The sequence below is a fragment of the Periplaneta americana genome, chromosome 17, assembly GCF_040183065.1.
Source record: "Periplaneta americana isolate PAMFEO1 chromosome 17, P.americana_PAMFEO1_priV1, whole genome shotgun sequence".
Taxonomy (NCBI): Eukaryota; Metazoa; Arthropoda; class Insecta; order Blattodea; family Blattidae; genus Periplaneta; species Periplaneta americana.
Window position 1 is genome coordinate 9,911,502 of NC_091133.1, and position 19,430 is coordinate 9,930,931.

The 19,430-nt window shown below is 37.2% G+C and overlaps 1 protein-coding gene across 7 annotated transcripts in view; it reads right to left on the reverse strand.

The window, feature by feature from the left end:
• Positions 1–19,430, reverse strand: part of LOC138693302 (zinc finger protein 235-like) — a 103,502-nt gene that overhangs the window by 18,968 nt on the left and 65,104 nt on the right. For 6 of the 7 annotated variants that reach the window (XR_011330277.1, XR_011330278.1, XR_011330276.1 and 3 more), the window contains one exon: positions 3,011–3,108. Coding sequence is in view for 4 of the 7 variants with exons in the window: in XM_069817170.1 (XP_069673271.1) it covers positions 3,011–3,106 (96 nt within the window). In the remaining 3 variants the exon portion in view is untranslated. Of the gene's footprint in view, positions 1–3,010; positions 3,109–17,602; positions 17,999–19,430 lie in introns of those variants that run through there. The other variant, XM_069817171.1, reaches the window with a different exon arrangement.

The following is a 19,430-nucleotide window of genomic DNA, read 5'->3' on the forward strand; positions in this document are numbered from 1 at the left end:
ATTGCTTAAAATTCCACCAATATTAAAATTCGATGTAAGCACCAGCACTTGCTTCACATTTTTCCACATGTGGCTGAACGTCTCAAGCACTTCATTTGGCACCCAGCCACACTCCTCTCGTCTGACCATAGAATGTGTCGCAAAAGGTTAGGTTCCTCTCGAATTGATGCTAGTAGAGAGACTGCAAACTCCATTCTCATATCACAGTCCTCACATGACAGAGCTTGCACAAAGTGTGGCTTCCAGAGCCGCCAATTCATTTCTTTTAGCAACCGCTGCACGGATCCATAGGATACACCAGGTTCCCGCTGGTACTGTCAAATGGATTTCTTAAGACTTCTCTGGAAGGCCTCAGTAGCGGCTGCTTTGCCTCTGTGATCACTGTTTTTGGCCGGCCAGCACTCTTCTGTTGCGTAACTGAGCCAGTACGAATCAAGTTGGTGTGAAGTCCCTTGATGGTCTTGATAATCCAGTGTCGCATGGTTATCAAATAGGGTTCACATGTCATACTATAACGCAGCAACATATTAGCATAGTAATGTGTATAAACTGCTCTTCAATAACAGATGCAGAGTGCTAACACGTATACTGTCAAACAGTGTAACATACTGTTTCACATGGAAATAATTGGTTACATATCATCTTAGCCAATCATAATTAATTACCTCAAATTACAATTAAACAGCAGCGGTTCCTCGATATGAGCACAGGAGCACGTGAACACCTTAAAAACCAACAATAATTAATCATATATATTACTGTATTAATATTATTACATCTATTACTTTCCAATGTGCAATGACATTCCTACATTTTTCGTCTCAAGAGAATGTCCCGTTCATGTGTCGTGTGTCTTTAAATCTCCATTGGACAGGTTGACAGCAGCTCGCACAATTTTTCTCTAGCAGGGTGAAATCGCCTGAGGCGAGAATATTTTCTGGTTTGTTACAATGGTTACAATAGCTCTACTCGCAAAGGTCTTAACGTGCTAGTGACAGAGAAACAGAGATGCTCCATCTCTCTTGGGTCTGGCATCGTGTTCCTTTCTCCCTCTTTCCTCGTTTTCTCTCTTTACTCTTTCTTTTCAAAATACTGTTACGCGCGGGAACTGATTCTGTTGTCTTTTGTTCAGCAAAGTAAGGAAAATACAAGCTGCAATGGTGCGTATTGAAAGTTGAAACAGTAACACTTGAAGTTTGGAGACGGACGTGTGTGAAATTGTGTGTTAAATTAAAGGAGGATTAAAACATTCCTCTGCACCATGACAGAAGACCGATTAAGTACATTGGCTATGTTGGCAGTGGAAAAAAAAAAACTTGTTAACGACATTAGAGACTTCAATAATAAAGTTATTGATAAATTTGCATCTCTCAAAACTAGGCGCATGGAGGTTCTCTACAAATAAATCTAGATCTTCAACACCATCTACAACAGCAGTCAAGGTGAGTGCTATGAATTAATTTTACTCTATTCTTGTTTAATGGTTTTAATTTAGGTTTATATACGTAGATTTGGTACAGGTATATTAGAACTGGTTTATCTCTGACGTGTGACTCAGCTATATGAGAATATATCAGTGTGTTCATTACTCATTTTTTTGTGAACATCCATCCAAGAAAGGCACGAGCCGCCACTGCAATTAAATGATCTTGTGTAGAGAAATTATTGTAGAATGATGTCCAGTTTCAGTAATAAGTGACTGACACATTGACAAGGATTCATCTATGTTTGTTACGATGGTGTTACAGTGGAGCAGTATCTTCCCTACCACATGTCTTTGAGAGCTATACGAGTAACTCACTTGTAGTCGAAGTTCTACTTTTTAATCTTACATAATATAATCATGCCATGTTTGCAGTTTTTCTTGGGAAAGATAAATGCAATAGCTTCCCGTTGCTTTCCGCACTCCACTCTCTCTTTCGCATGTTAAAAGATCCCAGGGCCCCCAGCATGGAGGTGAGGAAAGACAATTTGATTAATTAGGCCCTCCGGACTTCAACCGAAATATCAGTTCTATCAGGTTTTTTGACCCGATCAGAGACCGAGAAATCTCAATTAGCTTTTGCCCCATTTATGAGGCAGAAACATAAGATGTTATGATGGAATAAAGAGAAGAGACTAGAAGCATTTGAAATGTGGATATGGGGACAAGTGGAGCGTGTGAAGTGGACACACAGAATAAGAAATGAAGCTGTGTTGGAAAGAGAGGGTGAAGAAAGAATGATGCTGAAATTGATCAGGAAGAGGAAAAGGAATTGGCTGGGTCACAAGCTGAGAGAAACTGCCTACTGAAGGATGCAATGGAAGGAATGGTGAACGGGAGAAGAGTTCAGGGCAGAGGAAGATATCAGATGATATACGACATTAAGATATACAGATCATATGAGAAGATGAAGTCGAAGGTAGAAAATAGGAAAGACTGGAGAATGGTGGGTTTGCAGTGAAAGACCTGCCCTTAGGCAGAAGACTAAATGAGTGAATGAATGAATGAATGAATGAATGAATGAATGAATGAATGAATGAATACTATAATCAATAAAATATAGAAGGCATGAACAAATTAAGTGAATTTATGAGAAGCTTTTATAACTGAAAGTTGTCCTAAAGCTCAATTTAAACCAGCGCCGTTATCGGCTAATAACATTTTATGAGAGAGTAAAAAGAAAAATCACATAACACATAACATGAAGGAAAACATGAAAAACAATTCAAGATTTGAAATTTCTCAGTCTATATACTGAGATTCTACTAACTATAATAAACTGACAGATATACCCACAGAGCATTGTCATATTCTACAATATTATACATGTCACGCCCTAACGCAAATTAGCTCATTGCATTAGAGAACAAGAGCTACCCTCTCGCAGGAGATGTTTACTCTTCATAGGGACACTCTAGCTCAATAATAATAATAATAATAATAATAATAATAATAATAATAATATTATTATTATTATTATTATTATTATTATTATATACAATTTAGAACCAGAGACTTTCAGCTTACCTCTAATAAGGGCTTCTTTCCGTCTGTATTAGTATTATCACTGGACTGTATAGCCAATGGGTCGACGTCTACTTCCATCTTGATCACTTCCATCATGGCTGTAACAGACATTAATGGTTGACACTGATCTGCAGAATGTAAGCTGCTGAAAGAGGCTTATTCACAGTGTTACAACTATTATTATTTAGCTCGAACTTCCGAATTCGTTCTGAAATAATTATATATAATACAAAAATATAAAATATATTTAGTATTTAATATTAGTGAATATGTCTGTATGAATTCGATTATGCACTTTTCTTCTCATGTACAAAATGATATTCCTGGCCTGTATAAATTCTTTCGGCAAAGTTTATTCGTGTTTTACCCTGATCACTATAGTATATAACAGATTGCTCAGCCTTATAGTTTTGACGGCAAAATTTTTTATCAAGTTTACTATATTGCCATCTAGCGACAGTAGAATAAATCTCGTCACAACTCCCATTTGAATTACATGGAACAAATGTACTTCCACCTAGCGGTTGTTTTAAAACGACGGTGGCGATCTTGGTGGTTGTTCTCTTCCACATGCTGCGGATTTTAACATTACAATGGCCAATCTGTTATATACATACATATGCGCATGAGAGAGGCTGCTGCTGCGTCATTTAGTTTATTTAATCGGCTATTACCAGAAAATTATAAGTGTGGCACAATGTTTTCATTATGTGCCATGAGTAAGCCTAAACATTATCCTCTGCATTTCAAACAACAGATATTGTTATCATTGTTATCGCTGCTTAATCAACCATCCAAAGACAGGTATGAACCTCACAAGTGATACCACAAAAATGCACAACTTATGAGGCAACTAAGCCATGAGATAAAACGATAGGGTGGCCTGTTCCTTTCCCCCTAACAAGAGATATATTGTTTTTTTTTAGACTATGGGAGCCAATACAATCTAATTGCCTTTGTCATGACAATTTTTCAATAATTATTATCAAATTACAAGCTCATTCAGTATCATATCACTTTTAATCCTCCTGCCAGCAAGCTTTTTACAACTTAATACTACCAAGAGGGGTTATACAATTACCCCCCATCAAAATCATGGTACCAATCTTTGTTAAGCACTTTGAATATTAACAATGCATATATTAATGATTATGGATCTATACAAAATGTACAAATATAAAATAATTTTCCGCTTTTTAAAAATACAGGATGATTCAGAAGTCCCATTCCATTTTGTTAAAAACGTGCACCAAAATTAATGAACTTCAAATAATGTTATTGGTGACACTATGAAAAACATATCAGTAAAGTTAAACTTGTCTACCTTCTATTTCAAGACAATCTTTCAATGCTATATAATTTCATAGGGTAGAAAACAAAGCTACAAACAATGAAATTCACAGTATTCTAAAGGAAATTGTAAATCATTTTGGTTACTGCATCTGTTGAAATTTGAATATTCAAATACAATATATACATCCATGAACATCAAGACATTTGTTTATTTTATTTTAGTAGGTTACTTTACGACGCTTTATCAACATCTTAAGTTATTTAGCGTCTGAATGAGATGAAGGTGACAATGCCAGTGAAATGAGTCAGAGGTCCAACATCGAAAGTTACCCAGCATTTCTTCATATTGGGTTGAGGGAAAACCCCGGACAAAACCTCAACCAGGTAACTTGCCCCGACCCGGAATCGAACCCAGGCCACCTGGTTTCGCGGTCAGACGCGCTAACCGTTATTCCATAGGTGTGGACGAATTTGTTTATATTAAAATAAAGTCTTTAAGAATTCTAAAGATAAATGAATAAAAATATAAATCTAAGAAAATACATTTTAGTTTTTTGTTGAAATTCAAATATATGAACACCAATGAATGTCTTGGAAAAACGCTCTACTAATAATTATTTCTAACAAAATCAATTTTAGAATAGGCTAACTATAACAGACGCAAACAAAACATTTTAAAAATTAGAAGCAAAGGATATGATACTCATGATAATATACATAACAATATGATTAATGATATAACAGAAAATAAAATAATTTAGAAGCAGACAAGCTCAAAAATATAGAAAACTAACCTACAAATTGAATTTCAGATCCTGCAATTTTCTATAACACACAGAAATAAAAATTTAAAAAAATTGGAAGCAAAGGTTATGATACTCATGATAATATAAATAACAATAGCAATAAAGTTATATATATATATATATATATATATATGTATATCCCGTAATTTTCATGACATAGACTACCAAGGGGTAACAAGATCACACCTCTTAAATAATGCGAATTACTTATTAAAGTAGATTAATTATTTTTGTTATTCTTATTTCAAAATGGTAGTAGACATATAACGGACAAATACATAGAATTTCAAAAATAAATATGAAGAAAAATGAAAACAATATTGAAAAATCAGTGGGATAATCATTACCACTTGGTAGCAGGAGAGTTAATATAAATGATTATCCAAAATATTTTGCAACTCTTTTTCTTCCATTCATCAGGCTGATGCACGTAGGTCAAAGTACCTCACGATATGTGTTTAACAAACCTGTGTGGAAAAAAAAGAAACAATCATATAAAACTTGGCCCCACTTCCGCTGGTGGATATGTTGACATTTACTGATAAGGAACAATACCTGTTCTCAAAGTACAATTGCTGCCGTAAGGACATTATTGATGGCAAAATCGAATTCAATACAATATAAACTGTGAACATCAAGCTTATTACACCTGTGGGAAAATGTTAATGGCTATTGAGAAACAGAAACGGAGAGAAATATTTGTTACATCAATCAATTGTTGCGCCCAACGGTAGCAGCACAATTGATCTAATATTCTACAGAGGGAACAACGTGCAAGTGAGAGGGCACTCAGTGGCGTACACCTCTGCACTAGCGCTGCTCAGGAAACATGTCCCAGTAACAGCCACTTTCAGCGTAGGCAATAAAGCTCCTAGGGCCACAAATACTGACAGCAGCCAGCGAAGAAATAAGCCCAATTCAAGAGATCATAAAGTGTGACACAACAGAAGCTTTCCACAAAATTCAGCGATTACTTCAGACCGCCACTATTCCAGCCGGACACAGAAGAGCGAAACCGTGGTTTGACACCCAGTGTTACAGAGAGAGGAAGGTTAAGTTGCAGACCCTGCATCAAGCAAAACGTACAGGGCTCCCACAAGATCTGGAGAGGCACGCGAGAGCTAGAAAGGGATACAAAATCCTCCTGAAAGAAAAAAGGAACGCCCACACTGAAAGCGAGGGACAAAAACGAGCGGAAGCGGCCAAAACAGACCCCTTCGTAGCACTGAGGCAAAGGAAAATACCAGTACCACCAAACATTCTGATGAAAACGTGGCAAGCACATTTCACGAACATCTTGAACCCAGATGGGGACAGCTATGCTTTTCCCAAACGACCCCCACCGGAAGAAGGGACGTACAGATGCATCTCCACAAATGAAATCGCGGAAGTTATACTGAACCTTGAAAAGAAGAAAGCAGCTGGACCAGACGGGAATGTGAACGAACACATTATAGACTCCTATCATGTACTAGCCGGAGCATGGGATTCCCTCTTCAACCGGTGCTTGGAAACAGGAGACATACCAGACCCTTGGAGGCTATCACACATCAAGATGCTATATAAAGGCAAAGGAGCCACTGATAACCCCAACTCCTATAGAGGAATAGCCCTAGAGAACAACGCTTTCAAACTATTGACGGCCATACTAACAAAGAGAATCACGGAGATAGCGGACGCGCAAATATCTGAGCAACAGTTTGGATTTAGGAGAGGTCGCTCATGTTTGCAAGTGGTAGAATGCCTGTTAACGGACATCCATGATGCACTTAGAATGCCAAAGCAGAATTACTACACCATCTTCATCGGCTATACAAAAGCGTTCGACAGCGTAAGCAGACTCATACTTTCGCAAAAATTGATGAAAATAGCATGACTAGATGAGCACACAGCGACCTTGATCCACAACATCCTAGCCCAAAACATCATTAAGGTAAATGACACTGTCACAATATCAGAAGGAATCACCCAAACCAGAGGGATATTACAGGGAGACCCACTGAGTCCATTGCTTTTTAACATCGCTACAGCTGATGTGACTCAAGTTTGCCCACCCTTGATTATATACGCCGATGACATGGCCCAGACTCGACAAAGAAAGAAGACGTGCAAGAAACCTTTAACCGGATTGTAAACTGGGCAGACGAAAACCAGCTCCAGATCAACAAAGACAAAACAGTTCAAATGACGTTCAGGAGGGGAGGTAGAAAGACGGACGACATGCTCTACTACAAAAATGAACCACTAAAAGTCACCAACGCGTTTAAATATTTGGGAGTAACACTGCAAACAACGACAAATTCCTTCCGGATCCATGTCAAAGAAAGGGCAACATCAGCAATCAAGGCAATATTTGATATTAAGAATATAAGGCAGCTAAGCCTGGACACTGCTATTAGACTCTTCAAGGCAAAAATTGTCCCGATAATAACCCACGGCACTGACATCATATGGACCAACCTAAGCCTAAGAGATCTCAGAACTATGGAAAACATCAAAGCGCGGTTCTTGAAAGCAGCTCTCGGGATCTCAAAACACACGCCATCGAGAATAGCCTGCGAGTTGGCGAGGGAAAATTTCTTAATAGAAGACCTACGGTACAAACTGCCATCTACCGAGAGTTCGACCAGACTGCTAGAGGAAAGGAGACAGAAAAGAGACGAGATTTGGCTTGACTTCTATAGCATTAACGCGATGACCGACAGAACTTGGGCAGGACCCAACCAAGAACTACGACAAGTCTGGCGACCCACGGCTACCACCGCTACCACTCTCCTAGTCTGGAATGCGTGTGCGAACTCTGTTATCAGCTCTGCGAAAGATATCACATAATAAAATGCAAGAATAGAATCAAGTCAATTAGCGAATACAGCAAAGAATAATAACAAATGAACTCTTGCACACTTGTGCGCATTTCTTCTTCTTATTAATCAATTGTGGAGAGACTTGACTTAAAAGATTTCAGGGTAGCCTAAATAAAACAAGTGTAACAATATAACAACTTTTACTCCTTTATGATGAAAATTTTGCAAATGTTATATATCTTCAGATAATTTCTTTGAGTGCCATATGTATGAGCTAGTTACAAGGGGTATCTGATGTGATACTAATTAGCTAGTTACACAAGCTCTCCATTTATTGCGCGGAACACTTCTTAGGAAAATATATTCTACAAGGTATTCTTTTCAATGAGTATTATTTTCTGTTGCCTTGTTCTTCCTTCTTTTGACTGTACATTATCATTTGCTCCATGCTTAAGAATCTAATGTACATAATTTATTTTCAGCGGTGTTTCAGAGCTTTGTGTCCAACACTCCTTTCCGGCTGCAGCCAACTTGGAGACATATCGAAAGTAAGGGAAAATTTGGTTCAATAATGAATTAAAAGTATGTATTATTTCCCATAGTAAAAGGCTATACAATGAATAGGAAGCCGTATGTAGAATTTATTACACTTTTCACAATAAAAGTGGAAATCAGAATGAAAATATATCTCCTACCTTCCCTATATAATTATCGAGTAGAGGGAAGGAACTGGCCATCCTACACCATTATATCCTGGCCTAGTTGTCTTATAAGTAGTGTCCTGTTGGCGTCACTAGTGAGATTTATGTCTCTCTTCGGACAGATGACTAAACAACAATAATAATTTTCTTCAACTAGCTCACAACTAAGTTCGGTAAAAATAAATGGGTATGCGTGCATATAACAAATTAGGGATTTTGAGCTCCAAATATGTACATAGGAAACTTTTAAACGTAAAAAAGTAAAGGTCACCTCATCGTTATTTGAAGTTAAAAGCAATTGCAAGGCCGGGTTCTAAATGAACCGGACCTAGACTAAGTAAAATTATAAAGATTGTACGAGGGGGATCCAGGAAATAACGACCGTTCGCGCATACCCGCCGCACAGCTGACTCCCCTTCCTTGTTTGAAGGTCAACTGGCTTCCTTAACATGTGTTCTCATAATGTTGTGAGTACAGGTTGCAACAAGTCACCATTGTGCATTTTGTGTTACTTCAAAATGAACGACGTGATTGATAATCTCGCCGACTGTGAGGTGAGGAGTGTGATTCGATTTTTGAATGCCCGACATTTGAAACATGCAGAAATTTACCGGCAATTGAAAGAAGTGTATGGTGATTTTATTTTATTGGGTTATTTTACGACGCTGTATCAACATCTAGGTTATTTAGCGTCTGAATGAGATGAAGGTGATAATGCCGGTGAAATGAGTCCGGGGTCCAGCACCGAAAGTTACCCAGCATTTGCTCGTATTGGGTTGAGGGAAAACCTCGGAAAAAACCTCAACCAGGTAACTTGCCCCGACCGGGATTCGAACCCGGGCCACCTGGTTTCGCAGCCAGACGCGCTGACCGTTACTCCACAGGTGTGGACAGTGTATGGTGATACTGTAATGAATGAAATAAATGTGAGAAAATGGTGCGAAATGTTCAACAATGGGCGAACAAATGTCCACGATGAAACTCGACCCGGACGCCCATCACTCATCACAGAAGACCTGAAGACTAAAGTGAACGACAGAATCTTGCAAGACAGGCGCACATCACTCGACGAATTGCATATTGCCTTTCCTGACATTTCTCGTTCTTTGCTTGGTGAAATTGTGTCGCAACATCTTGGCTACCACAAAATCTGTGCCCGCCCGCACACTGCTGCTTCAACTCGAGAAGTGCAGGATCAATTCGGTTGGGAAATCTTTGATTATCCGCCCTTATAGTCCAGAACTTGCTCCTAGCGATTTTCACCTTTTCACTAAGCTGAAAGACTTTCTGGGTGGTATGCGTTTTGGAAGTGATGAAGAGTTGAAGAAGACAGTGAACACCTGGCTTAATGAACTGGCGGCAGAGGAGTATAACACGGGAATTCTAAAGCTAGTGAACAGATACGACAAATGTTTAAATGTAGGTGGTGATTATGTAGAGAAGTAAAGGAAGCTTCAGTTATGTAACAGACTTTGTTTCTTCAAATAAATATATATTTTTTAATTATTACAACAAAACGGTCGTTATTTCCTGGATCCCCCTCGTAGTAATAGTTATATAAATTACATAGGTTTTTTACTGACATTACCAAGCATTTACATACACTACTATCTGTGAAAATTGCAACATGAAGGAATCATGAGAATTGAATAAAATTTATTTTACATATTACTAATATTGATTTACACAAATGATTAACGTTTCAGACCAATACACATGAGTACATCAGTATTTTGTGAAACCTCCACGAGCTGCAATCAGAGCTGCTATACGACGTGGCATTGAATCAAAAAGACCTTGGATCTCTGTCTGGGAAATGGCCTGCCAGGCTGCTTGTATACATGCCCACAGTTCATCGTTGGCTGCTGGAGGTTGTTGACGGACTACTTGTTGACCAACCATATCCCATACATGTTCAATAGACGACATGTCTGGCAAACAGACAGGCCAATGAAGAAGCTAAATATGATGTGCGTTGAAGAGAACTTGAACATTCCTAGCAACATGTGGTCGAACATTATCTTGGAGGAATATAGCGTCAGGAGTGGGCTGAAGGAAGAGTATGACTTCTGCCTCCATAACGTCCTCGATGTACCGGTTGCTGTTGAGTCTACCCTCAATACATAGCAGCCGAGATCTTCAATGATAACCAATGGTGCCCCACACCATTACGCCTGGCGTTTGGCCGGTACGACGCTGGACAATGCAGTCTGGATGATACTGCTGGCCACGATATAGTCTAATGCATATACGACCATCATTGTAGTCCAAGTTGAAACGGGATTCGTCCGAAAACACCACGTGTTGCCAATCCGCGAGTCACTTTGTGTGTTCACGAGGCCATTGTAGCCTGAGACGTCGATGATCTAGAGTCAAGGGAATCTACCGCAAAGGAGTGCGTACAAGCGGCCCTCTGCGAAGTAGATCTCTGCGTCACAGATCGTGATCCACTACCGTATATTCCATGTGTCCGATTCTCTTCGGTCCACTGCTTCCACACTCACATTACTGTAGTGGCATGATATCCCACATGAGTAGCAATATCGCGATACGAAAGTTCACCTTCAGGCCAATCATTGGTCCCCATTCGAACTCAGCTGTTTATTTATACGGTTCCCCATCAGCACGACGAGGCATAGTGACCCTTAAAGAAAGGTTCACTGCCTGTTGACCCTAATATACTGCTCGTCTGGCTGCACAACAGCCCTTTGTTTATCCGCCTGTCACTAGAGTTCAGAGGGCACTGCTGGGTTCAGGGATGCAAAATTATTTTGAAATTCTAATCACTTGCTTGTCATACCCTGCATTATCTTTAGTATAATTTTCACATATCTATCTACGTTCCTTCATGATGTGCAATTTTTACAGACAGTAGTTTCTTAATGTTTGCTTATCTTATATTATCTTGTCTCCGTACCAAGCAAAATCTACCAAAATATATTTTCTCTGTTAAAAATTATACTTGACAAACATTTAGCTTACTTCTAAATAAACATTACGACTGAAAAGATATTCGTCAGTTTCACTTTATATCTGCGCACGTTTCGGGCAAAGAAAATTATAATCAATCATCAGATATACCGTAGATTCCTCGTAAAAGCCTCAGGTGTCCGTACAGACACAATTGAAAGAATATGCAGGCACGTGAAAGCAACACTATCAGCCTACAATGGACAAAAACAATCTGTGAAGTACTTGGCGAAATATTTGTTTAGGAAAAGAATGAATTGCAAAGAAATGCCTTGGAAAATTGACTGTTGCAATGTGTTTTAATATCAAAGATGGTGTATTTTTTAAATGTAATTGTAACATTAATATAACAATATTCTGAAAGTTAGAATAGTTATATATTTTAATATTGATGGGTTTTCAGTTTTGATAAGCTACCATATAATTGTCAATGTTAGTGTGTTTTGTTTTCAGTTGGTTTTTTAAATTTAATTTGAATAAAATATAATATGTCATAAACAGGGAACGGATTTATATGGACTAAAAATATATGAAATATGTAAATATATATGTAGTTATTTTTACCAAAATATGGAATTAAATATGGATTTTTACCAAAATATGGAATTAAATATGGACTTAAAATTATAAAAAAATGACTATGTACGTTAAATATTGGTACATTTTAATCAAACTAAACAAAAAATATAATGGACGTACCTTATCTTCCAATGTAGTTTCAACAAAACACAATTTTTATTGTCTGTTACCATAACAATAGGTTACAAACATTTCTTTCAAGTGCTGAAAAGTGAATCTTCTTCTATTGTCTCTGAGGATAGATTTATACTGACTAAAAGAGCGTTCGACGTCACAAGAAGTAACTGGTACATAATTCAATTTCACAATGTCTGCTGGGGATAAGTCCAAGTTAATCTTCACTGTTGATTCACCACTCATCACAGCAACAACCTTTTGTAGTTCTTCATATCCAGGGTTTTTTGAAAGTACAGTGTCCACCTTAGCTCTTACTGCATCTGCAACTTTACCTCTACCACGATTCAGTTGTTCCACAGTACTATTTATAATTTCAAAACTTTCAGATAGTGAAAGGTGCCTATTTTGGAGACTTTTGAGCGTTTTTATGATGCATGAAAATGTATGCTGAATGTGAGCTAAGTCATTCTTCACACTTATGTCACAGGTAACTGTTTTCGCAGTATCAATTGAGACTGCATCTTCAGAGTCCAATGCAAGGAGAACATTGTTAATAGAGTCTATATGTTCGGCATAATATTCAACTGCTTCTAGCCATGTACCCCATCTAGTTAAAATTGGCTTTGGTGGCAATGGAATTTCAGGGTACATTTCTTTCAACACGTTAACTCTACTGGGAGCTTTGAGAAATACTTTTTTCACTGATGAAATCAACAAATCTACTTTAGGGAAATTGTCTCTGACCACTTCTGCCACACGATGAAATGCATGCGCCACACAAGTAAAATGAGTCAATTTAGGATATACAACAGATAATGCTTGTCCAGCTTTGACCATATAAGGGGCAGCATCGCTAATAAAGAATAACACATTATCGTACATAATACCCTTTGGCCACAGGATACCCATAGCTTCGTTGAACAGTTTAACTATAGTTTTGTTATTGCACTTTTCTAGAACATCACAATGTAAAAGAATTCGTTCAGAATATTGTTCACTTAACAAACCGATAACTACATTACCAACAAGTCTACCTTCTTTGTCGGGAGTCTCATCAATGGAAACCCAAATTGAACTATCTTTAATTTCATCTCTTATCTTCTGTATTGTCTCATCGTAGATGGATGGAGCATACGTCTTCCTAAGTGTTGACTCATCCGGGATTGTATGTTGAGTATATTTTTCAAGGAATTCCCTGAAGACCTTATTCTTTAGTTTGTAGAGAGGAATATCAGCAGAGATGAGAGAACGGCACAGGTCGATGTTAAACTCAGATCTTACATTCGATGTTGTTGGTTGTGTTAAAAACAATTGTCTCTGCTTGGAATTTAGTTGTTTGTTGGCCTGATGTTTACTAGTTGTAATGTATTGTTGCACCAGGAACTTTTGTGTAGATGATACTGCACACTGACACAAATTACAAAATAATATTTTATTGTCAGTTGATAAACCATCTTCTTTAAATTCTGAAATGTAACTTGTTAGTTTTGATTTTAAATTGACTGAATGACGTACTTTTGGCATATTTACCGTCTTTATAGTATGATTTACAAAACTGAACCTATGTGTACTCTGACTGGCATTTAACTGTTGAGCTGCACAACTGAAGTCTGTTAAAAATTTTAAATTAAATTAATACAGTTTTGTAACTTACTTTCCCATTGTTGATAGGACTGCTAATTTTCAAATAACTCTGATGTTAAAGGGATTACTGAACATGTGTTTAAATCTCTATTGTTGAAATGTATTTTTAAAAGTTAATGGAATTTTGTTTTGTTTTATTGTTAAACCTAATATAATATGGACTGTTTTATATGAAATATGGAAAATATATGGAAATTAACGAAAATATGTACTAAACTCTAAAATATGGAAAAATATGGAAAATAAAAGTAGGATTTTTCAACCCTACACATTGTGAAACATAAAGATAATGCAAAATATAAATTATATTAGCTTTATAAGTAAATATGTATTTACATATAAATCCTTTCCCTGGTCATAAATTTAATGAATAATGTGAACTTAATTTCATTGTTGTATCAATGACAATGGTGCATTCTTTTAAATTTTAATGTTGCTTTCTTATTTTTTAAGTTCTTTTCGGTTCACAATATTCCTTTTGATAAAGAATTATATAGTGGAGAGAGAGAGAGAGAGAGTGGGGGGGAGTGGGGAAGAGGGGGAGAGAGAGAGTGTGCGTGCGTGCGTGTGTATGTGTGTATGTGAGACGTCGTACAAAATTTTGTCCAATACACTTTTGAGAAGATTAACTCCATATGTAGATGAAATTCTTGGGGATCATCAGTGTGGTTTTAGGCGCAGTAGATCAGCTATTGATCAGATTTTTGGTATTCGACAGATATTGGAGTAAAATTGGGAGTATGAGGGTACAGTACATCAGTTATTCATAGATTTAAAAGAGGCATATGACTTTCTTACAAGGAAAGTTTTATATAATATACTTATATAAGTTGGTATTCCCAAGAAACTAATTCGATTGATTAAAATGTGTCTTAGTGAAATGTACAGCAGAGTGGAGAGAACATTTTGTAGCATTTCCGGAGTGACTTTAGCACAGGCTTCAATGATATGATTCTTTAAATGTTTCACATTCTCAATTTTCTCTTCATATACCAAGCTCTTTATGTAACAACAATAGAAAAAATCAAGGGGGTGTTAAATCTGGAGACCTGGCCAGCCATTCTACTGGGCCACGCTGACCAGGGAACTGTTTGTCCAGTCTGCAGCAACATTTCTGTGACTTTAACCAGTGGTTCCCAACCCTTTTTGACCGATGACACACTTTACTGAATGCCCACGATATCGCAACACACTTATTTGTTTTTGTTAAAATAATGATACAATAACAACCAGTAGTTTTCTTCTGGTGAAAAAGGTTGTGGAACTCTTTGTAGAACATTTTATAGCGGACGGGGAAATGATGATTGTTCACTCCACGGGGATTTTATGGTTTTTAACTTCCTTTTCGTCCAAGTAAGGCTTTCGAGGTCTAAGCGGAATTCGAAGAAAAATAATATTAAAAACATAGTTATTCACACATATTTTGGTTCACTGATGAAAAATGTACCAAAACAGTGCCAGAATGCCGTTCCAGAGCGATCCATCAGAAAAGAGCACTAATAACAATTTTTAAGTAGTGTCGGATATCCAGTGTTGTAAATAGGTCGAAAAAAAAACAAGCAGCAACTTGAGTGTCATTAGAAAAAACGAAAGGTAACTAATGTGTCAAAAATCTCAATCTGTCTATTCTGGATGTCCGATAAAAGATTTTTATTATCGATTTTGGAAATTCACCTATTTAAATTAACGTGAAGTCTGCGCTTGGTGGGTTGCATAAAGTTGCGTATGATTGACAGGCCAACATGTAAATCATCTTCAAGATGCAGCAGTCTGTTACTTTGTTTAGAGTTCACTATTTTTATGGTACAAGATGCTGATTTACATAAGTATGACGTTGAAAACGGCAGTTTTAAATGTCTTTTTAGTTAATTCGGCACCGTGGACTGATTTAACAAAACATTCCCGCATGTAAGACCTCGGGATTTTGTTTATATTAATCTCCATGCCACGTAAAACCATACTGCAAGTATTCATCACTATAATATTCAAGAAACGCAGTACGTTTTTGCGAACCCTGAAGAGAACTTTCGATCACATTATTTGAATTAGCACTGCTGTCATCTAACGCACAACTTAATACAGATTGAGTTTTTTTAATTAAAAATTTGTCCACAAAAATCTAAATGAAGCAATTATGATAAAATAATCGCGCTACCGCCCACTCACATGTATATACTGAAACTGACCAATATGTTCTGACGATTCTAAACTCTGTTTATTACGAAGTGGGAAGAGTAAACGAATTACCAAGCATTGTTGGAGATGTTCACTTTCATTAGAATTATCGCCAGGCAGAAAAATTAAACTGAGCATTGTTGCAGGTGTTCAAGTTTCTTGGTAAAGTCTTTCTCAAAATTTAATATACCACATCAAAGACTTCGTTGTAAATAAAAAAAAAATGCGTTATAAAGAGACTTCCTGCATGGCATAAAATTTATTTTTCAATTCCAAAATTTCGCGATACACTTCATGGGGCTGCGCGACACACCAGCTGGGAACCACTGACTTAACCTACCAGAATGAAGAATGGTATCAAATCTTTCCTCTTTCGATAATGGCATCACGAAAATCGAGAAATTGTTATAGGAAAGCTTCAAATAATCACAACAATGCATTGAAACTGTAACACCTTAACCAAACAGTAAAGCAGGAAAAGTTCTGTGTCCGGCACGAAAAAGGTCTTAAGTAAAAATTTTATACTTTTGAGGAGAGCAGAAGAAAGATTAAACTTGGTATCAATTATAGAGTTCTTTTAATTAAGAGGTTTTTCCTGGATATTATTCGTTTATATTTCTTTCAACATAGGTACCACCACCACCTCCGCCACCGCCGCCGCCGCCGCCACCACCACCACCACCACCACCACCACCACCACCAATAATAATAATAATAATAATAATAATAATAATAATAATAATAATAATAATAATCTGTGATGCCACTGCCCTAGAAGGGCCCAGACAGACCAGCCGGCTGTTAGCTTCACGTTCAAATTTCGATAATTATACATTTCTGTAACAAAAAAAAAACTGAAAGCGTGTTTGGTCATGTGTTACCCAAGTTACAAGCTTGAAGGTAAAGACTGTTTACTACAGTTAGGGCCTACTCTCATTCTATATCTTATGGTATAATACATAGTTTGAAACGTATAGATACTGGGAAAATAATTTAATAAAATCATCCGAATAATACTCGTTCACTTTATAGGATATCTTGCAGATCGCATTTAAAAGAACCTAGGAATATTAACATTTTATTCAGTATATTTGCTAGGACTTCTTGCCATACGTACATGACAATTTTGCTTAGGTTATTCTTTTAAGCTTTCCTTCTAAGAATAGCTCAAGTGTTTTAAATTTAGCATACATAAGTTCTTTATTTTAGATTAAGTTACTAGCACGTATTTAACGAAATACTAGGTTTTTCCACTTCAGTTTAAATGATTTATGCAAAAGAAATTTGAGAACTTGACGATTCCAACCTTACTTAACGCCATGCCCACTTTGTTTTGGGCGCTTAAACTAATGGCGGACAGTCTTTCAATTTTCATCAGACATGGCGGCGCAATGGCCGCTCTATAATCTCTAAGTCGTTGATTCTTTGTGATTTATCTGAAACGTTAGGTTTGCATAACTTACACTCATTTGCTACAGTAGGCCTATATACTATGTTACTTACGTGCTCCTTACAATTTTCCGTTTCTATCCCTTCAAAACACTATCCAAACATCCAACTCGACATTTGTTTCACGGGTTTTAGAATAGTTGCATCACCAGGTTTCATTCAATACTTCGTTTTCCGGTAAGTTTATCGATATAATTTCATTACTTCTATAATACTCGTTCTTCAAACCTCTATTCATCAAAAAGAGCACTTCTTGACAATGTTTAGCCTCGAATCCACAGTTACACGTCCTTCACAATCATCTTTACAAATAATACAACCGCCTTACAAAATAACAGAAATAATTGTAAAAAATGAACAAGTCAGAACTGTAAGTCCACTATAAGAATGCAAAATGCATGATTCACGGCCACTACCTTAGGAAAAATTCACGGCAACGATCTTAGGATTAAGATGGCCGTGCATTATTCCCTCATGAAAAATATAAGAAACTCTTGCACTAGAACCAGCACTTTATTCATAGGTGCCTGGAAAACAGGAAATGAAAAATGAATCACTTATAGTCTCTTTTAAATTCCTTTGTCACTACACTTACATTAAGTTCTTTGTTCCTTTCAATTATTTTGCAGAAACAATACTTAAGTTACATGTTGTTCATATTTACAAAATAGAAGTAAAACGAGCGAGTTCCCTCCTCATTTCACGTATAGTACACCATTTTACCTATATTCTAGCTGAACATAAAACGCTGATCTCAAAGGTAATAAACTTATTTCAGTGGCACATATTTATATCATCCTCCATTTAAATTACCAAATCATAGGAAAAAGAATTTGGGTCAAACCTTGTCAAGTAGCCTATGCTACTCACAACATCATGCGATTTATTTTTTTGTAGTTGGTTATTTAACGATGCTGTATCAACTACGAGGTTATTTAGCGTCGATGAGATTGGCGATAGCGAGATGGTATTTGGCGAGATGAGGCCGAGGATTCGCCATGGATTACCTGGCATTCACCTTACGGTTTGGGAAAACCTCGGAAAAAACCCAACCAGGTAATCAGCCCAAGCGGGAATCGAACCCGCGCCCGAGCGCAACTTCAGACCGGCAGGCAAGCGCCTTAACCGACTGAGCCACGCCGGTGGCTACTTGTGATTTAACACATAGTTAACTCGTATGACATTATTGAACTGCCAAATTCCTGTCCATCATAAGGAAGTAAAGGCGAAGTTAAAATGGAAATATTTAATACTGTCCTACTGTAGAACTCAGCGGGGTGGTCGAGGCAGTATCGACTCCCATTCAGAAGGCCTGTGTTTAAATGCCGAGGCTGGCCAAACTGAGTAGTTATTTCGGAGATTTCGCCACACGCAAAGGCGAATGCAGGATCGGAATTTACTTTCCATCCATTCCGACTGTTCTGTCCATTGTCTATTTGTGTGACAGAGTTGTCTTTAGAAGGCGGTCAGTGCAGTGAGTGAACATCAGAGCCTGGATGTTTGGCATAGTGCCCTTTTTACTGGGTGGAAAGTAAATAATTATTTTCGTAGGTATAAATGTGATTTGGAGTAAATGAAAGTGATAGGGCCAATTTTTATTTTATCTATTTTGCCTTTTTCAGGTGATTCTTACTAATTCAATAATAAATGCCTTTTTTTTTTTTGTTATTTTAAAGCAATATTTATTGCAATTCTCTAATTAATTGTAATGTAATGTGTATGAAAATCAAATACTGGTATATTTTTTATTTTATTGGGTTATTTTACGACGCTGTATCAACATCTAGGTTATTTAGCGTCTGAATGATATGAAGGTGATAATGCCGGTGAAATGAGTTCGGGGTCCAACGCCGAAAGTTACCCAGCATTTGCTCGTATTGGG